At 43.3% G+C, this 26,798-nt stretch overlaps 2 protein-coding genes across 2 annotated transcripts; one reads left to right on the top strand and one right to left on the bottom strand.

The window, feature by feature from the left end:
* Positions 1–1,447: 1,447 nt before the first annotated feature.
* Positions 1,448–18,747, bottom strand: OR6V1 (olfactory receptor family 6 subfamily V member 1). The gene is given in 4 exon segments (XM_088831937.1): positions 1,448–1,503; positions 1,506–2,399; positions 17,220–17,317; positions 18,728–18,747. Coding segments are annotated over 4 exon segments (1,068 nt in total).
* A 77-nt stretch (positions 18,748–18,824) lies between these two features.
* Positions 18,825–19,798, top strand: LOC129552139 (olfactory receptor 9A4-like). Its single transcript, XM_055420303.2, is given in 2 exon segments — positions 18,825–19,170; positions 19,173–19,798. Coding segments are annotated over 2 exon segments (942 nt in total). The 5' UTR covers positions 18,825–18,854.
* The last annotated feature ends 7,000 nt before the right edge of the window (positions 19,799–26,798 follow it).

Below are 26,798 nucleotides of genomic sequence, written 5' to 3'. Positions count from 1 at the left end.
TTCACACATGAGTTGTGGGAGGGAAACTCAGTGGGAGCTGAGATTTCATTCCTGAGGGAATATGGAACCTAAGAGGCTTTTGGGAACTTTACACACACGTGTGTGTGTGTGCGTGTGAGTATGACTGGAGAAAGGAATTTACTGTATTCACCACAATCTTCTGCCTTCAAGCAGGTGAATGCTTCTAATCATGCGGTGGAATCGTTTATCTTTCTGAAAGTCTCTGTTGGCATCACCGACTCAGTGGACAGGAGTTGGAGCAATCTCTGGGAGATGGTGAAGACCAGGGAGACCAGGGAAGTCTGGTGTGCTGCAGTCCATGGGGTCACAAAGAATTGGACATGACTGTGTGACTAAACAGTGACAAAAATCTCTTAATATTTCCTCCCGAGAAGGCATACAATTCCTGAAAGATTTGTTCTTATTTCTTATACTAATGAAGATTTATCTTGCTCTCTTTAAATTTATTTTCTCTGTACAAGGCTGAGCTGGTGGATTGCCTTCTCACACTGTCCACCTTATGTTCGAAGTGTTACTCGGGCATCACCTTATCAGGAAACTGTCCCCCAGTCCTCAGCCTGGTCTCAATGTTCCTCTTATCTGCTCCCATAAACCTTTCTTTGAATCCATCGTTACACGTCACCTGCTGCATGAGCAGATCTTTTTAGATTTTTTGACACATCTCATGGCATGTAGGATCTTAGTTTCCTGACCAGGAGTCAAATCTGCACCTCCTGCCGTGGAAGCACAGAGTCTAAACCATTGAACTGCCAGCAAGGTCCCTGCAAGCTGCTCTTTATCATACCGTCCTTTCCCTTCATAGAGCTAAGAGATTTGAAAGCTATCAATGTCTTGTTTACATTTTACCCTGCACCTGACACAGTTGTGGTACCCGACACACAGAGTCTACTCAGCGCTGGTGAAATGAATGAAGAGATGAATTCCTATGCAATGAACTCTGTACACGTCAAAGATAATGACTTTGGTTAAGGGTGGCTCTTCAGCTTAGTTCCATGTAGACCAAGCACTCATGGTGCACACACTTTGCAGTGGGCACGTGCATGTGTGTACACACACACACACACGTCTGCACACACACATGTGCACACACTCACACGCACACACACTGGGGCTGGGTAGTACTTCTTAATCAGAGAAAACTTTCTGTCTGCCCTTCTTTGAATGGCAAGCTCATGCACTTCCCTTTATTAAAAGCCCCACTGTGGTTCCCCAGGCTACATTCCGAGTTCTCATAACTGCTAGTGGATAAGGGGAGGAATTCTTTGAGACCTTCAAGCCAGCGAGGGTGCTACCAAGGACTCATTGTGGTTACCACTCTCAGGTGCAGAGGGAAAATCCAAAAGAAACTTAACAGGGGTCATCCCACCCAGGTTGGTGCCCTGCCTCCTCACAGGACGACCTGGCTGACCAAGCCGGGCTGAGTCCCTCAGGCCCCTCCCTGTGCCTGGAGGAGGCCTTTCAGCCTCTGCATCTGGCCTTGAACGTCTCATTGTGGAGGGTGAGGATTAAAGGGTTGAGGAAGGGGGTGAGGACGGATGTCACCAGGGCCACAGCCTTGTTGGCCTCCTCAGGGTGTGCTTTGCCAGGCCGGACATAGAGGAAGATGGTGCTGCTGTAGCCAATGAAGACCAGGGTGAGGTGAGAGCCGCATGTGGAGAAGGCCTTCTGGCGGCCGCTGGCAGAGGGGATATGTAGCACGGTGCTCACGATGTAGCCATAGGAGATGAGGGTCACCAGGAAGGAGCTGAGGACGAAGGCCAAGGCCATCACAAAGTCCCAGGATTCCAGCAGCCTGGTGTCCGAGCAGGACAGCTGCAGCAGAGGTGTGTTGTCACAGAAGTGGTTGATGACGTTGCCATGGCAATAATTGAGATGAACCTGGGAGAGGATAGTGGGCACTATGGCCAGGAAAGGAGTTGCCCAGGCAGCCCCTGCTAGCTGGGCACACACAGCCCTGCTCATCAAAGTGCCGTAGCGCAGGGGGTGGCAGATGGCCACAAAGCAGTCCAGGGCCATGTCGGACAGGATGAGGAAGGAGGTGGAGCCCAGGGAGAAGTAGAAGTAGAACTGGACCGTGCAGCCAGTGAAGGAGATGACCTTGTGGGGGGCCAGCAGGTCAGAGAGCATCCTGGGCATGGCAGTCACGGTCACCAGGATCTCCAGCAGGGAAAAGTTGTCCAGGAAGAAGTACATGGGCGTGTGGAGGTGGGTGTCGACAAAGATCGTGACGATGATGACTGTGTTTTCTATGAACACAAGAAGATAAAGCACAAGGAAGGGCCCGTAGAGCAGGATCTGCAGTTCACCAAGAGGGGAGAAGCCCAAGAGGATACATTCAGAAGAGTGGCTCCGATTTGCCGTGATCCGGGGGCTGGGAGCTTGAGGAGAAAGGAAACAAGAGTCAGTGATGGAGAGACAGAGAGAGACAATGACTGTGGAGCAAGGCTGCTGCTGCTGCTGCCAAGCTGCTTCAGTCGTGTCCGACTCTGTGCGACCCCATAGACGGAAGCCCACCAGGCTCCCCCGTCCCTGGGATTCTCCAGGCAAGAACACTGGAGTGGGTTGCCATTTCCTTCTCCAGTGCATGAAAGTGAAAAGGGAAAGTGAAGTCGCTCAGTTGTGTCCGACCCTTAGCGACCCCACGGACTGCAGCCCACCAGGCTCCTCCATCCATGGGAATCTCCAGGCAAGAGCACTGGAGTGGGGTGCCATTGCCTTCTCCGGTGGAACAAGGCTGCTGCTGCTGCTGCTAAGTGACTTCAGTCGTGTCCGACTCTGTGTGACCCCATAGACGGAAGCCCACCAGGCTCCCCCGTCCCTGGGATTCTCCAGGCAAGAACACTGGAGTGGGTTGCCATTTCCTTCTCCAATGTGTGAAAGTGAAAAGTGAAAGTGAAGTCGCTCCATCGTGTTCGACCCTTAGCGACCCCACGGACTGCAGCCCACCAGGCTCCTCCATCCATGGGATTTTCTAGGCAAGAGTACTGGAGTGCTTGCCATTGCCTTCTCCGGGAACAAGGCTAGAGGCAGAGAAAGAGAGGCTAGTAGGTGGCCATGGGTTAACAGAAGGAGAGACAGAGAAATAAATGGGACTAGGAGAATCACTGAGAAACCGGGAATCATAGAAGAAAAACATGGAAATCGGCTGATAAGAAGAGAGGAAAACAGACAGGAGCAGATGACGAAAGAGAACACAGCAACGGACATTTAGAGAGAAGGCAAGAATGGAATGAAGCAGAAATGGAGGAGCAGGAGAGGAATACCCAACAGGTGAGAGGGAGAAGCAGGAAAGGATGCGGAGAGGAGGGAACACGGAAAGAGAGAATCTGCGTCAGTCATCCAGATGCCCTGAGTGCCGGGTGATGCTGGGGGTCTGTGTCATGACCCAGAGGCTCTGAGAGCCCTCTTCAAGCTCCCTTTCTGTCTTTCTGGGCTGTCTCCCTGGTGAGGACCCGCCATCACTTACATTTCTGCAGTTACAATCATGAAATGAATGGGAAGTCAGAGTTTTGAGCCAATAAATTAGCATCCTTTGGGGAGGACCCCCTGGTGTATGTATGCAAAGATGGGGAGCAGAAGGAACACAGGAGGGCACAGAGACTAGAAGAGCATCAGCGTTCTAGCCAGTGGCGGGCACTGCTCAGATGAGGCAGTGCCCCCCTCCCCATCCCATCCCTTGCCACATCCTGACTCTGCCCACTCAACCCTAGTGGTTTGGAGCATAAGCTCTGGACCTAGGTTGGATACTGATCTGATGTTTGTCAAACATAAATCTGCTGCTCTCTATTACTTCCCTCTGTTAGCCTCAGCCTCAGTTCAGTTCAGTTCAGTCACTCAGTCGTGTCCGACTCTGTGTGACCCCATGAACCACAGCACGCCAGGCCTCCCTGTCCATCATCAACTCCCGGAGTCCACCCAAACCCATGTCCATTGAGTCGGTGATGCCATCCAACCATCTCATCCTCTGTCGTCCCCTTCTCCTCCTGCCCTCTTTCCCAGCATCAGGGTCTTATCAAATGAGTCAGTTCTTCGGATCAGGTGGCCAAAGTATGGGAGTTTCAGCTTCAGCATCAGTCCTTCCAATGAATATTCAGGACTGATTTCCTTTGGGATGGACTGACTGGATCTCCTTGTAGTCCAAGGGACTCTCAAGAGTCTTCTCCAACACCACAATTCAAAAGCATCAATTCTTCGGCGCTTAGCTTACTCACATATAAAATCAAGATAATAGTAGTACTAGCTTCATGAGCTAAGACAGAGATTAAATGAGTCAGTTGCTTAGTTACAGTGATGGGCATGGACCAGGGGCTCAGAAATCAGTCGTTGTCATTGTAATCATTGTCATCATGTGACGCCAATGAACTTAAATTTTCTTGGACCCATGATTCTTTAGAGTCAATATGTGTGTGAAGGTGTGTGTAGTGGGGGTGTGTGAAATTTCCAAACTTTATGCTGTCCTTTAGAATTTCAGTTCACTAAAAGGATTTTTTTAAAAAAAAAAAAATCTTCAATTTTCAAGGAAAATAAATTTTGCAGTACAAATGATCAGAAGTGGAAAGATTCAAGATGTGTGTAGACATAACTCTGGCCTTCTCTCTGGCCCCATAAGAGCTTCATCTGAAGCTGTGTCCTGGCCACCAGCCATGGCATTCCAATTTAAAGAAGAGGGGCTGTCCCTCCGTCAGCCTTGTACCCACTGGAAAACCTTGTGTGTGAGTGTGTGCTCAGCTGTGTCCAACTCTTTGTGACCCCATGGACTGCAGCCCACCAGGCTCCTCTGTCCATGGGATTCTCCAGGCAAGAATACTGGAATGGGCTGCCATGTCCTCTTCCAGGGTATCTTCCCAGAGATGGAACCTGTGCCTCCTGTGTCTCCTGCCTTGCAGGCAGATCCTTTATTGCTGAGCCACTGGGGAAGTCCGGCTAACCTTAATGGCAGGGCTAAAATCTATACCCAGCACTACTCAATTCAAACCCAGTCCTATGTCTGTGCTCTCTGCAAGCCTGACCCCCAAGCAAACCCAAGTCGCTCACTTTAGCCTCTAAGCACTACATCTTCTTTTTGAGCTGCTCCCATGAAGAAATCCATGTCTAGAGATTCCTGCCTATTGGGTCCAGTCTGTGACATGATTGAGGTGTGATCTGCAGTCCATCACCCTGGGTTAGTGGGTCGCAGCTGGCAGGGGTGGACAGGGGCTTGTGCATAGCTGGAGTGGGGGTGCCCTGTGGGGTGAGCAGCTCTACAAGCTGAAACATCTCTAACCCTTACATGAATTTCCTAGTTAAAGGCTTACCCTGTGTCATAGAGCCCAGTGCAGCAGCACTGATGTGGGGCCTGAAGGTGGGAAAGAAGGCTTTCTTGAGACCAGAGGAAAACACTGTATCTTCTTCCCCAAGGATGAGTGTTCTTGGTGCTCCCTCTTGCCCCTGGCTTCTTGATGTGGTTTACAGCTGAGCTTATCCTGGATGGGAACTCAGACTCCGGCAAAGTGTCGTCTGTGGGGATGATAGGAAAGCAAGGAGCCCTCTGGGGATGAAGAGACACTGGTGTTACTCCTCAGATTAATGAGGGGCTTGCTGCTCGGAGGAAGTAACATCTGAGAAAGAGCTCTGAATGAGGAGAGGGAGAGAGACCAAGATACCTCTAAGGAGACAATGGCTTAGGATTGGTTCCTGGCCCTTGCCTTCCTCCCAGGACTGTGGGGGGAAAATGAGATTGTGGAAAAAGTGCAGAGGAAGCTGGACTAAAATTGTGGCAGACTGGATGCCTGGCTAGGGTTAGATCCAGAGTTGCCAATTGGAGAATTTGCACCCCCCAGATCCAAGGTTCAGAGACTGGGCAGACAGGGAATGGAGACCCTGGATCGCAGTACCCTCTTGTCTGAATTTTCCAAAATGTCATCGGGGGAGGTGGGGAATTAGGGGTGTAAGCTTAAGAGGAGAAACCTTCCCCTCAAGGCAGAGTCCCTGACAGACACATCTTGGGAGCTGACCAGACTGAAAAGGGCTGGTCTGAGTCCTTTGGGAAAATGCACACCTGGGGGGTGAGTGAAGGCAAGATGGTAGTGGATCCAGCTCCCTGATAAACTGAGTCACAGTCCTTCATCTCGGGGAAGTTCAGACTTTATGTGCACCACCCGGCTTAGCCGCCCCCTGCCACCCCAACCAGACGGACATGATGACACAGACAGCAAGCAAAAGCTTTCCAGCCGGGACAGTGCCCAGCGGTTCTGAGTTAAAGAACCACAAGGGCTGAAAGGAGCTTCCCAGATGACCTTGCTGGAGGATTTGAATCCAGAACTAAATTTTTAAGACAGAGCCATTGATAATAAAAAAGATTTATAGATGATTCTAGACAGAAATGGGGGGATGATAGATGAACGGAATCATTACCGGGAGGAGCTCAGAAGGACAGACAGGATGCCCAGTCAAAGCAGAACTTGAGAACTGACAAGCAAGTGCACTGCTGGGCTTGTGTAGGCCTCATGGCTGTATTTTCTATTGCTTCTGTAGCAAATTGCTAGACATTTGGTAGCTTAAACACTACAAATTTATTATCTTAAGACTCTATATGTCTACATTTCTTACTATACAGGTATTTGTTGTTGCTACTTAATTGATGTCAAGTCCAACTCTTGTGGCCTCATGGACTGTAGCCCGCCAGGCTCCTCTGTCCATGGGATTTTACCAGCAAGAATACTGGAATGGGTTGTCATTTCCTCCTCCAGGGGATCTTCCTGACCCAGGGATAGAATCTGAGCCTCCTACATTGGCAGGTAGATTCTTTACCACTGAGTCACCAGGGAAGTCCTCTTACAGGTCTTTTTTTTTTTGAAGTCGCTCAGTCATGTCTGACTCTTTGCGACTCCATGGACTGTAGCCTACCAGGCTCCTCCATCCATGGGATTCTCCAGGCAAACGTACTGGAGTGGGTTGCCGTTTCCTTCTCCAGGAGATCTTCCCAACCCAGGGATCGAACCTGGGTCTCCTGCATTGCAGGCAAACGCTTTACCATCTGAGTCACCAGGGAAGTCCTCTTACAGGCCTAAGGAGGCTAAAATCAGAAGGTTGCTGGAACTGTGCCTCTTTCTGGAGGCTCCTTGGTTTCTCCAGCTTCTGACAGCTGCTATGACTGAATCTAAACCCAGTTCTGTTTTTGCACTATTCCTTGTTCATTCAATCCCTGGCCCCTGTGATGAGTCTTAGTTCCTGAAGTGCAGTGAGAGATTCTTAGGACGTCCACTAGTGGAGCCTCCTACCTGTGGTACCCAGAGTCTGACATGGAGATAAGAGACCCTTAAGGATGGGACAAGTGACCCACACAGCTAAAATGTGTCCAAGACTTATGTTGAGCCCATGATTTAATACTCATAGTTTCTATCCAGTAACATAGGGCAGCAGTGTGGTTGATGTAGGGCTGGAAAGAGAGAATGAGCTCTATGGGGGAAACCACATGAAAACAGCTCTCTTGCTGTCCCTTGTTTCAGAGGATGAGGGTACCTGGTTCTGTCTACCCTGTTCTAATCTTAGAAGGCCTGCTGAGTTTCAGAACTGAACTGGACTGGATGGGAAGCTAGATTCCAGCAGGTGCTCTTTATAGGCATGACAAGGTAGGCAACAAGCCACTGGGGTTTGTATAATACAGCTGATTTGCTCAGAGTAACACCCAGAGGCAGGGGGGTCTGTCCCAGGTCTCCAGAAGCACACAGACAAGAGCTGTGGGCTGAATGTGTCTGGGGATGGGTGTTGAATGAAGGTCTAGTTTTGAATTCTGCCATTTGCACAGTACTTGTTATTCACTGAATAAATACATCTTAGTTTCTTCATGTGTAAAGTGTGGGTAGTAGTATCTCCCCCATGAGGTTGTTTTCAGAATCAAGGACAATTGCAAGCAAAGCGCTAATATAGGTCTACCCTGAACACAGGAAAAATGTGGCAAGTGTTAATAAGTTGGAACCAGTGAGTGAGGGAAGTGGAAGAAGTCCTTTCCCAGCTCTTCCTGTCCACTGGCCTCCTTGGCCATCTGAGCAATGTTATTGGTTGAATCAGAGCCTAAAGCTTCAGGGTGCCCAGCTGTGAATTCTGCCTGCTTCCCCAGCTCCTATGAGGCTAACTGCCCTTGGCACACCTTCAGCTATCATAGACACTGAGGTTGTTGTAGCCACACGCTTAAGCTCATGGACTAATAATTATTATTATGGGAAATGCAATCCACATTCATTGATTTGATATTTACTGAACATCTACTTTGTACCTATCTGCAATTTATTCAACTCAAAGTACCTGTCTTTGATTATGAAACCTTTGTGGACAGGTCTTGAAAAGTATATTTTTGAGTCTTAGAATCTTAGAGTTGGTAAGATCCTTAGAGGTCCTTCTGGGACCTCCCCAGTGCATCAATCCCTGCTGAAAGCAGCTACTTCTACTCCGTAGAAGGCTAATCCAGCACCCAGGAGTCCGTAGTCATTCATTGTAACTCAGCTAGTAAATTTTTTGTGACCTTAACCAGTTCCTCTAGTTTGCCAACAAAGGACTGTCTAGTCAAAGCTACGTTTTTTCCCCCAGTAGTTATGTATGGATGTGAGAGTGGGACTATGAAGAAATCTGAGCGCCGAAGAATTGACACTTTTGAATTGTGGTGTTGGAGAAGACTCTTGAGAGTCCCTTGGACTGCAAGGAGATCCAACCTGTCAATCCTAAAGGAAATCAGTCCTGAATATTCAGTGGAAGGACTGATGCTGAAGCTGAAACTCCAGTACTTTGGCCACCTGATGTGAAGAGCTGACTCATTGGAAAAGACACTGAAGATTGAAGGTGGGAGGAGAAGGGGATGACAGAGGATGAGATGGTTGGTTGGCATAACCGACTCAATGGACATGAATTTGAGTAAACTCCTGGAGTTGGTGATGGACAGGGAGGCCTGGCATGCTGCAGTCTATGGGGTTGCAAAGAGCTGGACACGACTGAGTGACTGAACTGAACTGAACCAGTTCCTCAGTTTCTCTGGGTGTCAGGCTCATCATATGTAGATACAGTTGTGAAAGATGCTTTCTTTCCTTCTCCAAAAGTCTCTGACCCTTAGTAACATCACTAGTCATTCTAATCTCTTGTTCTTTTACCTCCAAATATGGCTTTCCTGGCCCCAACCCAGAGGGAGGAGAATTTCTGCCCTAAGCTGGTTCTTCTCTTTCTCTTCTTTCTTCCCTGCCTCCATCCATCTACTTCCCTCTCCTTCCCTCTGTTGATCTGTCTCTCTTTCTCCCTCATTTCCCTTTATTTTAGAAATATTTATTGGACTCACAAAATATCTGAAAACCCATAACCCTAGATCTATATGGCATGCTTTAAAATAAATTCTAAGTGGTTCAAATGGATTTAAAAACAAAAATCAACAAATGAAATTGTCTTATTTTTAAGTTACCTCTGAATATTTATGTGGGCTTTTATAAAGAAACACAGATCCCAGAATGCTGAAAGATTGTTAAATTTAACTACATAAGAATAAAACTATTTATGCATGAAAATAATAAAACATAAAAATAAAAATGTGAAATAGAAGTTTATTTTATTGGTACATAAATTTTACTTCTAAACTGATAAGCTCACTAAAGACAAATATAAATTGCTTTTAAAACACTGAAAATAAAAATAAAATCAAAAAACACTGAAAATAGTTCAACTTATTTAAAATCAAAGACTGGAAATTTAACAATATTGTATAATAACAGTTGTTTTTCAGACAATGTCCTGAAAATTTATCAGTGAACACAGTGGACATGGTCTTTTTTCTGACAGATTATATTTGATGAAGAATATTATCTTACATAATTGCCAAATATACATACACACACACACACAAACATGCACCTCTATTATTGCAGAAAATCATTTTGATAAAGAATCTGTGAGTTTGTTTTAAGTCTGAGTAGGCTCTTGGAACAATGCCTGTATAGATGTGAGGGAGGAGGTATTTGGGCAGAGGGGGACACTGAGCTACATTGCAGCAAAGACTTCGCTGCAGTGGAAGTGTGGAGTCTTAACCACCAGACCACCAGGGAAGCCCCTCAGGCTGATTTCTGTTACTGTAAAGTAGATACTGCATTTCTAAAGTTTATTAATGGAAAAATGTAGTATTGACTTTATGTCTTGATTCTTTTGCCTAACACAACCATGTAGAGACTTAGTGGTGATGATACATCCATCAACAGTTCATTCCTTTTTATTGCTGAGTGGTGTTCCACTGTCTAGATGAGCCACCATTTATTTATTCATTAACCTAATGATTGTCATTGGATTGTCAGCAGTATATTGTAAGTAAAACCATCAATGTTCATAAGCATGTCTGGTGGATATATGTTTTCAGTCATCCTGGGAAACTATCTAATAGTGGAATTGTGTGTTGCCTGGGAAATCCCATGGACAGAGGATCCTGACATGCTACAGTCAATGGGGTCACAAGAGTCAGACATGACTTAGCAACTAAACCACCATCACCACCACAGTAAGTGTATGTTTAACTGTGCATTCTCACCAGCAGTGTCTGAGAGTTCTAGTTGCTCCATTTCTTCACCAACAATTTCAAAATCAGTTGAAGATGTTGAGCATCTTTTCATGTGTTTATTAGGCAGGTCTATGTCTTTTTATGGAGAAATGTCTGTTTAGGTCTTCTGCCCACTTTTTGATTAGGTTGTTTTTCTGGTATTGAGCTGCATGAGCTGCTTGTATATTTTGAAGATTATCAGTTGTTTCATTTGCTATTATTTTCTCCCATTCTGAGGGTTGTCTTTTCAGCTTGCTTATTATTTCCTTTGTTATGCAAAAGATTTTAAACTTAATTAGGCCCCATTTGTTTATTTTTGTTTTTATTTTATTACTCTAAGAGGTGGGTCAGGCTTCTTTGATGGCTCAGACAGTAAAGAATCTTCCTATAATTCAGGAGACCTGATTTCAATCCCCGAGTCATGAAGACACCCCAGAGAAGGGAATGACTACCCACTCCAATATTTTTGCCTGGAGAATTACATGGACAGAGCCTGGCAGGCTATAGGCCATGGGGTCACAAACAGTCAGACACAGCTGAGTGACTAACACACACACTCTCTGTCACACACACAGAAGGTGAATCATAGAGAATGTTGCTGTGATTTATGTCAAACTTTTCTGCCTATGTTTTCCTCTAAGAATTTTATAGTTTCTGATCTTATATTTAGGTCTCTAATCCATTTTGATTTTATCTTTGTGTATGATCCTGCTTGCAAGAAGGCAAAGGAGAAGCAGACATAAAGAACAACCTTTTGGACTCAGTGAGGAGGGAGAGGGTGAGATGATTTGAGAGAGTAGCATTGAAGCATATATTAATATATTACCATACGTAAAATAGATGGCAGTGGGAATTTGCTGTGAGATGCAGGGAACCCAAAGCCAGTGCTCTGAGACAACATAGAGGAATGGGATGCAGAGGGAGGTTCAATATGGAGGGGTCACACGTATCAGCTCAGTTCAGTTCAGTCACTCAGTTGTGTCCGACTCTTTCTGACCCCATGACGGCAGCACACCAGGCCTCCCTGTCCATCACCAGCTTCCAGAGTTCACTCAAACTCATGTCCATTGAAGCAGTGATGCCATCCAACCATCTCATCCTCTGTTGTCCTCTTCTCCTCCTGCCATCAGCCTTTCCCAGCATCAGGGTCTTTTCAAATGAGTCAGTTCTTTGGATCAGGTGGCCAAATTATTGGAGTTTCAGCTTCAGCATCAGTCCTTCCAGTGGATATTCAGAACTGATTTCCTTTAGGATGGACTGATTGGACCTCCTTGCAGTCCAAGAGACTCTCAAGAGTCTTCTTCAACACCACAGTTCAAAAGTATCAATTCTTTGGTGCTCAGCTTTCTTTATAGTCGAACTCTCACATGCATACATGACGACTGGAAGAACCATAGCTTTGACCAGATGGACCTTTGTTGCCAAAGGGATATGACTGCTTTTTACTATGCTGTCTAGTTTGGTCATAACTCTTCTTCCAAAGAGTGGTGGTGGTGGTTTAGTCTCTAAGTCTTGTCCGACTCTTGCGACCCCATGGACTGTAGCCCACCAGGCTCCTCTGTCCATGGGATTTTCCAGGCAAGGATACTGGAGTGGATTGCTATTTTCAAGCAGTCAGCATCTTTTAATTTCATGGCTGTAGTCATCATCTGCAGTGATTTTGGAACTCCCCAAAATAAAGTCTGTCCCTGTTTCCATTGTTTCCCAATCTATTTGCCATGAAGTGATGGGACCAGATGCCATGATCTTCGTTTTCTGAATGTTGATCTTCAAGCCAACCTTTTCACTCTCCTCTTCCACTTTCATCGAGAGGTTTTTTAGTTCCTCTTCACTTTCTGCCTTAAGGGTGGTGTCATCTACGTATCTGAGGTTATTGATATTTCTCCCAGCAATCTTGATTCCAATTTGTGCTTCATCCAGCCCAGTGGTTTTTACAATATACTCTGCATTTAAGTTAAATAAGGAAGGTGACAATATACAGTCTTGATGTACTCCTTTCCCTATTTGGAACCACTCCATTGTTTCACGTCCAGTTCTAACTGTTGCTTCCTGACCTGCATATAGATTTCACAAGATGCATATCAGGTGGTCTGGTATTCCCATCACTTTAAGAACTTTCCACAGCTTGTTGTGATCCACACAGTCAAAGATTTTGTCATAGTCAATAAAGCAGAAGTAGATGCTTTTCTAGATCTCTCATGCTTTTTGGATGATCCTTCAGATGTTGGCAATTTGATCTCTGGTTCCTCTGCCTTTTCTAAATCCAGCTTGAACATCTGGAAGTTCACAGTTCACGTACTGTTGAAGCCTGGCTTGGAGAATTTTGAGCATTACTTTACTAGCATGTGAGATGAGTGCAATGGTGCAGTAGTTTGAACATTCTTTGGCATTGCCTTTCCTTGGGATTGGAATGAAAACTAACCTTTTCCAGTCCTGTGGCCACTGCTGAGTTTTCCAAATTTACTGGCATATTGAGCACAACACTTTCACAGCATCATCTTTTAGGATTTGAAATAACTCAACCGGATTCCATCACCTCCACTAGCTTTGTTCATAGTGACGCTGCCTAAGGCCTGCTTGACTTTGAATTCCAGGATGTCTGGCTCTAGGTGAGTGATCACACCATCGTGATTATCTGGGTCATGAAGATCTTTTTTGTACAGTTCTTCTTTGTATTCTTGCCACCTCTTCTTAATATCTTCTGCTTCTTTTAGGTCCCTACCATTTCTGTCCTTTATTGAGCCCATCTTTGCATGAAATGTTTCCTTGGTATCTCTGATTTTCTTGAAGAGATCTCTAGTCTTTCCTATTCTGTTGTTTCCTCTATTTCTTTGCACTGATCGCTGAGGAAGGCTTTCTTATCTCTCCTCGCTATTCTTTGGAACTCTGCATTCAAATGCTTATATCTTTCCTTTTCTCCTTTATTTTTGCTTCTTTTCTTTTCTCAGGTATTTGTAAGGCCTCCTCAGACAACCATTTTGCCTTTTTGCATTTATTTTTCTTGGCGATGGAGATCCCTGTCTCCTGTACAATGTCACAAACCTCCGTCCATAGTTCTTCAGGCTGTCTATCAGATCTAATCCCTTTAATCTCTTTGTCATCTGTATACCTATGTCATATGTATATATATGTCATAGGTATACCTATGGCCAATTCATGTTGATGTATGGTAGAAACCATCACAATATTGTAATTATCTAATTAAAAGTCTAATTTAAAAATTTAATTAAAAATTAAAATTAAAAGAATCAATTGAAGATATATGTTTGAATCTGTGTCTGAATTTTCTATTTTATTGGTCTGCATGTCCCTTCATCTCCATGATGTTATGTCAATAGCATTCCGTCTTGATTGTTTGTGTGTGTTTAGTGACCAAGTCATGTATGATTCTTTTTTGTGATCCCATGGATTGTGTCCTGCCAAGCCCTTCTGTCTATGGGATTTTCTAGGCAAGAATACTGGGGTGGGTTGCTGCTCCTTCTCCAGGGGATCTTCCCAACCCAGGGATTGAACCTGTGTCTCCTGCATTGACAGGAAGGTTCTTTAACACTGAGCCACCAGGGAAGTCTTCTGTCTTGATTACTGTAGCTTTATACTAAGTCTTTTAATTTGTACTGTGAGTCCTCCAGCTTTGTTCCTTTTTAAAAAATTTATTGGGTATTCTAGGTCCTCCACATTTTCATAGAAACCTTTGAGTCATGATTACAATGTTTTTTAAAAAAAACCTCCTGGGATTTGATTGAAATTGTATTGAGTCTATATACTAATATGGAGAGAACTGAAATTCTAACATAATTGCAGTTGCATGTTCTGATTTATGAAAATAGAATATTCACCTCTTTCGATCTCTTAAATTTCTCCAGCAATGTTTTACAATTTTAAGTATACATGCCATGCACATAGTTTGTTTAATGTGTTCTGTAGTTTTTCATGTTTTTGCATATTATTGCTACATATTTTTTATTTCCATTTGCAATGTTCATTGCTAGTTTAGAGCAATGCAAGAAATTTTTGTATATTGAGCTTTTATCCTGTGACCTTGATAATCATTTATTAGTTCTAGTTACTTTTTTGTGTACTTCTTAGGATTTTCTACAAATAGAATTATGTCTGTAAATAAATAATTTTGTTCATTTGCTAACTGTATGCTTTCCATCTCATTTTCTTTCTGTGTTGTATTAGCTAACACTTCCAGTATGAAGCTGAGTAGAAGTGATGAGAACAGATATTTTGTCATGTTCCCAAAGCACATGACATACCTTAGAAGAAGGCATTGTCTCTTATCAGGTGTCATATTAGCACTACGCTGTTGTTAGAGCTTTCAGTTTGAGGAAGATTCCTTTGGTTCCTAGCTGAATGAGAATTTTTAATCAAATGTGGTTCTTTTTTGGTAAATAGCTTTTCTGCCCCTTTTGAAGTGGTCATGTAGTTTTTCTTTTTACTTCTGTTAACGTGGTGATTTATATTGATTAATCTCCTAATATAAACCAACCTGGCATTTCTGGAATAAAATCATCACTTTGTTATGGCATATTGTTTTCTTTACATACAGCTGGATTTGAATTTTTAATATTTTTATTAAGGAACTTTGCTTCTATGTTCCTGAGGAATATTGGTTTGTAGGTTTATTTTCCTGTGATGCCTTTAGTATCAAAATAATTCTGGCTTGATAAGAAGAATGGGACATTGTTCTCTTTTCCTCAATTTTGCTAAAAGATTTTGTATAGGGTTCATGTTATTTCTTCTATAAATGTTTGGTAGAATTCACCAGCAAACCCATCTAAACTTGTAGTTGTCTGTGTGGGAAGGTTTTTAAGTAGGAATTAATTTATTTGATAAGTTGTGGGATCAGTTGTTCAATTTCATTTTAGTTAGTTATAGTAATTTTGATTAAAATAAAAGATTGCCCATTGATTACCAATTGATTCCTCTTTTGAGATATTTTTGTTGCATTCAATTTAAAATTGAAATGAAATTTTGATTGTCCCTTGGGTTGGTTGGAAATCAACAACTCACATATCATAGTGGTGTTGAGAACCAATCCAGAATCTATAGCCTGTAACTTGGTCAAAATAGAAAGCAATAGTTAAAATATATCTAACTTTTGAACTAAAACTTCAGCTCTATGGATTTGCTCCATATAAAAAAATTTGTATTGACTTATAAATGTCTGACTACTTACAACATCAATTCTCACAAGAAAAACAGAAAAAACAACAGAAACTCATTAATAGAGGGCTTGCCAATAAGGACATGTATAAAATGAAAAACTATGTAAAAACAATATGGCAACACGTGTTGACATGGGAGAGACTCTTTTGTATGTTGCTAAGTGAGAGAGTAATGGAGTTGCAAAGAGTCGGACATTACTGAGCGACTGAACACAACAACGAAAGTTGTAAAACAGATGTTTACAGCATTTTCTTCCAAAGAAAATGTAGATGCCTGCTTAGGAAATTTTTCTGAGATTACATGGGCAACTGGGTTGCGATCAGACAGTTTGAGGAATGGAAGGAATATTATTCTCAAATTATACTCCTCCATACCAGTTGGAATTCTCGGATTTAACTGGTGTGTTTAAACTGGAATCCAAAAATCTCCATAAATGTTTTGTAAGTCTCACATGTGTGTCTCACTCCAGCACTAAGCAGATTTTCACTTTAAGTTTTGTCAATCATTCCAGGTTTTAAATATAACTACCTCCACTAGGCTGTCCTTAAACTCTTCCTACACAGTGGCCACCTGGTGATTAGGGACATGCCACGGAGGTAAGTGTCTGCAAACACGTTGCTTGAGTGCTAATAGGTGAACATGTATGAGCATAGTGGACATCTGAGACAGTAGAGAAGAACAGAGTTGGATTTAGGGGTGGAATTTCTTCATGGGATTTTCAGGAGTCTACAGGGTTATTTTCAGGAGCCTCTGTATAATGAGCCAAGGAGAAATACGGCTTTGGTGGGACAGGGGGATGGGGCGCTTACTGAAGTTAAGCTTTGAGATCCAAATGCAGGCTTTCCTTAAACATGGAGTATATTTTTGAGTCAATCGTGGGGGCTTCCTATAGCTGGATGAGGAAGGAGCTGATTTTGACTCCAATTATCTAAGAGAATCCTGGGAAGAGCTTAGGACAAAGAGCAGAAGGGGTGACCTACTCAGAGTCTGAGACATCTCCTGGGAACCTAGACTTAGGGGCTTTGAGAAGGCAGCCTTGGTATTGAGAAGCCTCTGGTGAGATTTTAGGTTTCCCATTGAACAAAAAGTTGAAAAAGTTCTGAAATGTAATTGCTCAGGGACAGGAAGGACTAAAAGTTTGTTCTGCTTTCCCCAGATTGGATGCCCTAAGCCTGGGCTAATTAAGAGCAGGGTCCTCAGTGACTAAGTCCCCTTGGGAAGGAGGGAAGTGGGAGAGAAAGAAAGAGAGAGAGATAGACCCTTAGCTCCCCACAACACTGTTATTTCTGGACGTTTTTCCTTAGCCCCTCCCTGAGGACAGTTTCCTTCTTCACCATGCATGGAGACAGCACCAAGTAGCTCTGACCCCTGTGTTCAGCTCAGCAGTAGCCAGACAGCAGTAGCCCTGCCCGAGCCCCAAAGAGCATCAGCAGTGGCAGAGGAGCCCATGCATCGAGGTGAGTGTCTTCTCAGGGATCCTCTGTACAAGGGAAAGTGTCGGAGAGGATGAGGATGAGGATGAGGATGGGGAGTCTGAAGACTGGGCAGGGGAGCAGCGGGGAAGCGGCTCGTCTCCTAATCCCCCTGCAGAGCGGAGAGCAGAGTCAGCTCTTCTCTGACCCGGAGCTCGTGCAGGCTCAGCTCCTGATGTCGGTCAGCAGGCTCCTCTCTCGTGTTTCTTCAACTAGTGGTTACGGGAAACTGGGGAGAAGCAGACCCCTGAGATTTCCCAATAGTTCTGACTTTGAAGCCTGGATTCCAATCAGTGAAAGATTTACAGAGGTATCGGGGAAGTCTCAGGAAGGGATAAGAGGAAGGGAAAATGGTAATGTGAGGAGGAAAGGCAAACCAAAAACAGTAGGATTGCAGAGCTATGGCCTTACTACCCTGACCAGGACAATGTGGTATTCAGTCATAAAGACTGTGTCCATTCACTCATCATTTGTCAAAAATCTTCAGCATTTATTTGGCTCCAGAATGTTTATATATGTATATATAATATATACAGAGGACATTTCCTTGCCTCTTTGGAGTTTACATTCCAGCATCATAGTTCAACAAAATAAATGTAATTTCCTCTCCTGCTTCCTTGTTTCATTTTTCTATGGCATGATGAATGAACTATTTTATATACTTGTTTATGGAATAGCTTCCATTCTCTCCTTGAATCTAAGCACCGCACACAAGGATTTTTAGTTTGCTGTGTTCACGGCACCGTTTGTTTAATGTTAAATGAAGGAGTGAAGTAAGAAATTGAATGTATAACATAATGTCAGATAGTAAGAAGTGCTATGAAGAAAGCCCACTGTCAAGAATGAACAGGTCGTTCACGTTTTGGGGAAGGTGAGTAGAAAGAGTCCTCCCGGGAGATGAAATTAGCATGGTGGGACAGACCAAGTGAGGGGCAGACATCCAGGCAACCCGAGCAACTGAGCACCTTGGACCTAAACTTGTGAAAGTCCGGTACCATCTTTCTTTCCTGTCAAGACTTTGGGGGGGAAATGGTGTAAGAAAGATTGAATCTGTTCAGGGAAATCATCCCAAGCTCCAGAGTTTCCATTTGGAATACTACCTGATTTGTAACATAGAGATCTTAAATTCAGGCAGAGCAGAGATGGTGCTCCAGGACCCTCTTCTGCTGAACCCTGGGGGACCTCCGTAATACCCATCAGGATGAAGGGTGGGATAAAATTCACTCTTTTGAACATCCTCTGGAATGTCACTATGTCATCTGCTACAGGTAAGCTAAGAGGAAAGAACAAACCCTGGACCTGAGGGACTGACTCAGCATCAAACCTGGCCTCTTTTTAAGGTCTTAACCTTTGTGCCCTGTGAGAACACACATCTAGTGGGGAAAAAAGACAAGAGAGGTGTTCTTCACACAAGTGGAGAGGATGGTATCTTCATCCATTCCAGGCAGTGAACTTCAGCGGGACTGGAGGTGACAACATTTAGGTCTGATTTGTGCAGAGCATCCTCATAGGGGCGGCTCACCTGGCCCCCAGGTTGGACATGGTTCCTCATCCTAGGCTGTCCTTCTCTCTTGAGAGCAGGACCATGTGGAGCAGTGTTTCTTCTCTTTTGATCGCTAGGTTTCCCAAGGAGCAGAAACAAGGACTGGATGACGAGCAATCCCTCACGTGCCACTGAATTCTGCCTTTCAGGGTTCCCTGGGTCCCAAGGACTGCACCACGTTCTTTTTGCTGTCTTCTTTCTCTTCTACTCAGTGACAATAATGAGGAACACTGTCATCATCGTGATTATCTGTGTTGATAAGCATCTACATTCCCCCATGTATTTCTTCCTTGGTCATCTCTCTGCTGTGGAAATGCTGACAACATCTATTATCATCCCTATGATGCTCAGGAGGTTGCTGATCCGTGAGATGCAGACAATATCTCTGACTGCATGTGTTGCCCAGCTCTTCCTGTACCTTGCTCTGGGACCACAGAGTTTGCACTGGTGGGAGTGATGGCTGTGGATCGTTCTGTGGCTGTCTGTAACCCTTTGAGGTACAATACCATGATGAACAGCCACACTTGCATCTCAGTGGTGACCGGGTCATGGGTGTTTGGGTTTCCTTCTGAAATCTGGCCAGTCTATGCCACATTTCAGTTTACCTTCTGCAAATCTAACGTGTTAGACCATTTTTATTGTGACCGAGGTCAGTTGCTCAAACTGTCCTGTGATGACACTCTTTTCACAGAGTTTGTTCTGTTTTTCATGGCTGTTTTCATTATCCTTGGTTCTCTGGCCCCAACAATTGTCTCCTACACCTACAGCATCTCCACCATCCTCAAGATCCCCACCGCCTCTGGCCGCAAGAAAGCCTTCTCTTTGTGTGCCTCCCACTTCACCTTTGTTGTCATCGGCTATGGCAGCTGCTTGTTCCTCTATGTGAAACCCAAGCAAACGCAGGCAGCTGAGCACAATAAGACAGTCTCCCTGCTGATTTTTGTGTTGACCCCTTTGCTGAACCCTTTCATCTTCACTCTCCGGAACGACGAAGGCAAACAGGCCCCTCGAGATGGAGTGAAAAGCTGCTGTCAACTCCTCAAGGATTAACTCTTCTCTCAATTTAGATGATATGATCTTGACTCAAGATTACTCAGTTACCTCTAAAATGCTACCCTTACAATTGTCTCCATTACAAAAATAAAATGGAATGTACAACTCCTGATCAGGCCATGGAAGTAGACAAAGCATGTAAAAATGAGATCTGTGCTCTGCTCACTAGAAACTCACAGTGTTTGTTTCTATTTGCTTCCCCTGTGAACTCAAGAAAGCATATTCTGAGGATGTGGGAAGACCTAGAAAAAAGAAAAGCATACATTTTCATAGATGTTCTATTGGACTCTTATCGGTTCATAATTCATCTTGCAAATGTATTTCCTGGGGGAGTAAAGAAATGGGTGTGTGAGGGGGTAAGATAGATGGATAATAAATTCACAGGCAGAGATGTGCACTGTGGTTCCTAATAAGCATCTTCTTAGTTCTTTTCCTATATTTTTGTGAGATTTCTTGACAAGATGGCCATAAGTTTTAAAACGTCCTGCTTCTCTTTGTCTCTGTTTGTTTCATATTTTCCTGGACTCCTTGCCACCACAAAGCACATGTGATGTCATATCCATTTTGCACGGAATGAATCTAGAGGGGTGATGGGGAGATGGGAGTCCTCACTTGGCAAATATTGGTGATGTGAGGATATGGAAATATTTGGGTCAGAAGGAGGAAACTCTTCCTTTCCCTAAGCTTCAGAGCATTGCTTTAGCCCTCCCTTTTGAGGTGCGTGTGTGGGAGAGACAGGTAAGATTGAAATGACTGATTCTGGAGGGGCATCTTGTGTTTCACTGTTGTTGAAAATAGCTCTTTCTGACCTCTCCCAGACCCAGCCTTCAGGCTGAATAACGCATTTTGAGTCTTTGTTTTCAAATCCAAGTGTCCCTTTCGTAGGTTTTCTCTGCGGGCCGACCATAACAAACGAGTCACTACCCACTTCATTCCCTGTTCCTCAGCAATTGCAGGGCATGGCTGTTTGGCAGTGTAATGATTGAAATTTCACATTGTTGGAGGAAGGGCTTTGGAGGTAGGAGTTTACTGAAAATGATGGCAATCAGTACATCCTACCAGCTCTGAATTGAGAGGGGCAACTAAGCTGCCCAGCAGAGGTTGATGGGCTTACTTACATTTTCCAAGAGTACTGTGTGAGGCTGCCTTTTTGTTGGTGAGCACAGGCAAGACCACCTTGCCTATTGAATTACTTGTACTGAATAGGACCCCGAGAGAAGGTGGTGAGTGAGGCCTTCAATCCCACCCATCTCTGCTGGCAGCAAAGGGGCCCTGGTGGGACTGTGCTGGCTGAGAAAGGGTTGAAGACTCAAAGACAGGTACCCCTTTTCTCAGGTTCATTTCAGGAGGTCTTTTCTTCCTAGAGGAATCCCTAGGCAGTATCCTGTGAGATAAATAGTATGATGTCCATTTCAAATGAGAAATGAGAAAATTGAGAGGGTAAGAGTTTAAGTGACTTGCCAAACATTACTCCATCATCAACCGTATCATATTCATCAGGTTGGAAAAGAGTAAACCTCTGGGAATATTGTGTTGCTGTGAATTCTGGAGAATAGACTTTGATACATTTCTTATGAGAATATAAAATATTGTGGTCAAGGTAATTACAGAGTCTACTCTTAGATATCACCAGATAGTCAATACTAAATACAGATTATGTTCTTTGCATCTGAAGATGGAGAAGCTCTATACAGTCAGTAAAAACAAGACCTGGAGTTGACTGTGTCTCAGAACATGAGCTCCTTATTGCAAAATTCAGGCTTAAAATGAATAAGGGAGGGAAAACCACTAGACAATTCGGGTATGACCTGAATCAAATCCCTTATGATTATATTGTGGAGATAATGATGGTTTTGAACTGTGGTGTTGGAGAAGACTCTTGAGAGTCCCTTGTACCGCAAGGAGATCCAACCAGTCCATTCTAAGGGAGATCGATCCTGGGTGTTCATTGGAAGGACTGATGCTAAAGCTGAAACTGCAATACTTTGGCCACCTCATGCAACGAGTTGACTCACTGGAAAAGACTCTGATGCTGGGAAAGGTTGGGGGCGGGAAGAGAAGGAGACGACCGAGAATGAGATGGCTGGATGGCATCACCGACTCTGTGGACATGAGTTTGAGTGAACTCCAGGAGTTGGTGATGTTTAGGGAGGCCGGCGTGCTGTGATTCATGGGGTCACAGAGAGTCGGACACGACTGAGCGACTGAACTGAACTGAACTGAATGAATAGATTCAAGGGATTAAATCTGGTAGACAGAATACCTGAAGAACTATGGACAGAGGTTTGTCACATTTCACAGGAGGCACTGACCAAAACCATCCCAAAGAATAAGAAATGTAAGAAGGCAAAGTGGTTATCTGAGGAGTCCTTAGACATAGCTGAAGAAAGAAGAGAAGTAAAAGGTAATAGAGAAAGGGAAAGATACATTTAACTGAATGCAGAGTTACAGAGAATGCAAGGAGAGACAAGAAGGTCTTCTTAAATGAACAATGCAAAAAAAAAAAATATATATATATATATATAGGACAACAATAGAATGGGAAAGACTAGAGACCTCTTCAAGAAAATTGGAGATATCAAGGGAACATTTCATGCAAGAATGAGCACAATAAAGGACAGAAATGGTAAGGACCTAACAGAAGCATAAGAGATTAAGAAGAGGTGGCAAGAATACACAGAAGAACTGTACAAAAAAGGTCTTAATGACTTGGCTAACCATAATGGTGTGGTCACTAATCTAGAGCCAGACATCGTGCAGTGTGAAGTGCAGTGGAACTTAGGAAGTATTAGTTTGAACAAAGTTCAGTTCACTTCAGTCACTCAGTCATATCCATACCTTTGCAACCCCATGGATGGCGGCATACCAGGTTTCTCTGTCCATCGCCAACTCCCAGAATTTACTTAAACTCACATCCATTGAGTTGGTGATGCCATCCAACCATCTCATGCTCTGTCAACCCCTTCTCCTCCTGCCTTCAATCTTTCCCAGCATCAGAGTCTTTTCAAATGAGCCAGTTCTTCTCATCAGGTGGCCAAAGTATTGGAGTTTCAGTTTCAGCATCAATCCTTCCAATGAATATTCAGGACTGATTTCCTTTAGGATGGGCTGGTTAGTAGAACAGATGCAATTATTACCCCAAGGGTCAGAACCTTATCCACTAAAGAAAGAATAGAGAAAATAGTCCTTCCTATTCTTCCTGACTTTCATTACACCCTTGCTTCCCTCTTTATCTCTCTTCTTCAGCAGTCTGAGAGAGGTTTTAAAACACAGACTAGATCGGATCTTTCTCCTGATTAAAAGCTTCTCTGTTTCTTATGGTCAAAATCCCAAGTCTTATAAAGCCCTGCAAGATTCCTAGAAATGCTTTTTTATAATGTCATCTGGTGGTACTCAACCCTCATCCTGTGCTGCTAGAAATGTTGACATTCTTTCAGTTCTTCAAGGGCAATGGTACACGCTACTCCACTTCTTAGAATGTGTATCCCATCTCTTATCCAGCTGTGCCAAGTTAGAATCAAATACCACTTATCACCCTCTTGTAGATGCTTCCATACCTCAAAGTCATGTTCAGGTTCCTTGCCAGGTCCTCTCCAAATACCCTTGTAGCAGATGGCTGTGTTCATTGTCCAGATCTGCTTCAGGACTAAGACATTCAATCTCCCAGCCCAAAGCTAAGACTGTCCCAAGTAATTGTCCTTAATTGGCCATCCCCAGTGGCTCAACAGTAAAAGAATCCATCTGCAATGCAGGAGATGTGAGGATACAGGTTCAGTCCGTGGGTCAGGAAGATCCCCTGGAGGAGGAAATGGCAACCCACTCCAGTATTCTTGCTGGGAAAATTCCATGGACAGAGGTGCCCGGTGGACTAGGGTCCATAGGGTTGCAAAGGAGTTGGACACAACTGAGTGCCTGAAACAGACTTAGATTGAGCAACTAAAACTGTAAAACTAAGGAAACTGGAACCAGTGGCTGCTAACGCAGGGGTGCAAATGCCCAGCCCCTGGGTTTCAGGTAGGGACATAATTCAGAGTACATTTAAAGAGCTGTCCTAAGTCAAGAGCTCCTTGGGGGATGGAAACCTTTGTTGCTACACTACTCAGCTTCCTCTCTGTCAAATATTTCCTCCCTCACACCAGTAAAGGGAGTGTTCCAAGCGCCTATTCAGACCTAAGGCAAACTAATAGCTTGTTTCTCAAATGATTCTCTACAATAACAGATGCATGTATTTATCTAAGTGTGTGTGTGTTTATTTATTTATTATGTAATGTATTACTTTGGCCACCTGATGCTAAGAACTGACTCATTGGAAAAGACCTTGATGCTGGGAACGATTGAAGGCAGGAAGAGAAGGGGATGACAGATGATGAGATGGTTGGATGGCATCACCGACTCGATGGATATGAGTTTGAGCAAGCTCCGGGAGATGGTGATGGACAGGGAAGCCTGGCATGCTGCAGTTCATGGGGTCACAGGGTTGGACACGACTGAGCGACTGTACTGAACTGAACTGAATATACTCTGTCAGAGAAGAAACCATGTCTACTGTGTTCACTGATACATTTTAAGCACATTGTCTGAAAAATAGCTGTTATTTTAATAACAGTATTATTAAATTTCCAGTCTTCAATTTGAAACATGTTGAACTATTTTCAGTTCAGTTAAGTTCAGTCGCTCAGTCATGTCCGACTCTCCGCGACCCCATGAATCACAGCACGCCAGGCCTCCCTGTCCCTCACCAACTCCCGGAGTACACTCAAACTCATGTCCACAGAGACGGTGATGCCATCCAGCCATCTCATTCTCTGTCGTCCCCTTCTCCTCCCGCCCCCAACCTTTCCCAGCATCAGAGTCTTTTCCAGTGAGTCAACTCGCCGCATGAGGTGGCCAAAGTATTGCAGTTTCAGCTTTAGCATCAGTCCCTCCAATGAACATCCAGGATTGATCTCCTCTAGAATGGACTGGTTGGATCTCCTTGCAGTCCAAGGGACTCTCAAGAGTCTTCTCCAACACCACAGTTAAAAAGCATCGATTCTTCAGCGATCAGCCTTCTTCACAGTCCAACTCTCACATCCATACATGACCACGGGAAAAACCATTGCCTTGACTAGACGGACCTTGGTTGGCAAAATAATGTCTCTGCTTTTTAATATACTATCAAGGTTGGTCATAACTTTCCTTCCAAGGAGTAAGTGTCTTTTAATTTCATGGCTGCAATCAGCATCTGCAGTGATTTTGGAGCCCAAAAAAATAAAATCTGACACTGTTTCCACTGTTTTTCCATCTATTTCCCATGTGTTTTTAAAACAATTTAAATTTGTCTTTAGTGAACTCAGCTTATAAGTGAAATTTATGTTCATATAAAATAAAATTTTGTTTCGTGCTTTTAATTTTACCTATTTCTTACACCTAAAATTTCACTCTTATGGAGTTAAATTTAACAGTTTTCAATATGCATGGATATGTGCTTTTTTTAGAAAAGCCTATTCTTTTCATAGTAATTTAAAAAGAAATGAAGAAAACTGAACAAAGCTTCAGAGAAATATGGGACTCCATTAAGTGCACCTCACAAATGAATGATAGCACCAGAATAGAAGAACTACAAAGGAGAGAAATAGTTACTTAAGGAAATGATAGTTGAAATCTTCCAAAGTTGATGAAAATCATTATTTTATAAATCCAAGAAGGATAAATCCAAAGAGATCCATACACAAGCACATAACAGTAAATTTTTCAAGAGACAAGAGACAAAAATCTTCAAAGCAGCAAAACCAAAACCACATTGTATGTGTAAGAGATCCAGTTAAGATTAATACTGACTTCTCATCAGAACAAATAAGACTAGATTGCTATGGGATCACGTATTTAAAGTGCCGAAAGAAAAAAATATGGTCAGTCATGGTTCTTATATCCAGCAAAACAGTCTCTCAAAAGTGAAGGCAAAAGAGATCAACTAAGACAAAAAAAATTTTTTGCTAGCATTGCTCAACCCATTTCGTTACAAAAAATACTAAATTCTTCTGACTAAAGCAAATGACCCAAGATGGTAATTAGAATCTATGCAATGTAGAAAAAGAGTATAAACCTAATTTGGTAATTGTAATATAAAAGTCAGTATGAAAGCCTGTTTTTCCCCTGAACTTCCATTTGCTGATTAAAAAATTACTATATAAAACAGCAGCTATATAAATGAATATTAAATGGATAACATATATAACTGTAATATATTTGCCAATGACAGCACAAAGGAAGTGAATAGAAGAAAAGCTGTTTCAGAATAAGCAGATGACACCAAATGTCAGCTTGAGTCAGAGGCACAAATGAAGAGAACCAGAGAGCGTAAGCACGGTTCATATAACAAATGCTAAAAATACACCCTTACTCCTCTCTTCACCCAGCGGCTTTAAAAAATATATAAAGTAATAGCTATAACAATATACACTAAGTTTATAACTATCGAGACATAATATGTATTAATACAATAACAGCACAGAAGCCGGGGATGAGAACAGAGCTATATAGAAGTAATGTTTCTATATCTAACTGGCATTGTGAATATAAATCTGAACTCAGTTATAAGTTAAGACGTATATATTAAGGCCCAGAGGACTTACCACAAAATGTGACTTAAAAATTGAAAAAAATTAATAAAAAATTATAATATCATATTAGAAAATATTCACCTAATGCCAAAGTAATATAACTATCCTTCACATGTTAAAGATGTAGTGGAAAAGGTGGGTAACAGGAATAGATAAGAGAGGAATTTCAGTAAAGAGATAAAAATATGAGAGAATCAAATGAAAAGATTAAATTTAAAAAGCATTGCAGCAGCCCCGAGCATCCTGTATCATGCATTGAACCTGGACTGGCGATTAGTTTCACATATGATAATATACATGTTTCAGTGCCATTCTCCCAAATCATCCCACCCTCACCCTCTCCTACAGAGTCCAAAAGACTGTTCTATACATCTGTATCTGATATGGGGAGGGAG

Source organism: Moschus berezovskii, chromosome 3, assembly GCF_049115385.1.
Source record: "Moschus berezovskii isolate FMDL1 chromosome 3, NW_MosBer_1.0, whole genome shotgun sequence".
Classification (NCBI taxonomy): domain Eukaryota; kingdom Metazoa; phylum Chordata; class Mammalia; order Artiodactyla; family Moschidae; genus Moschus; species Moschus berezovskii.
Note: the sequence above shows the minus strand (reverse complement) of the source record. Positions and strands in the feature narration are given on the sequence as shown.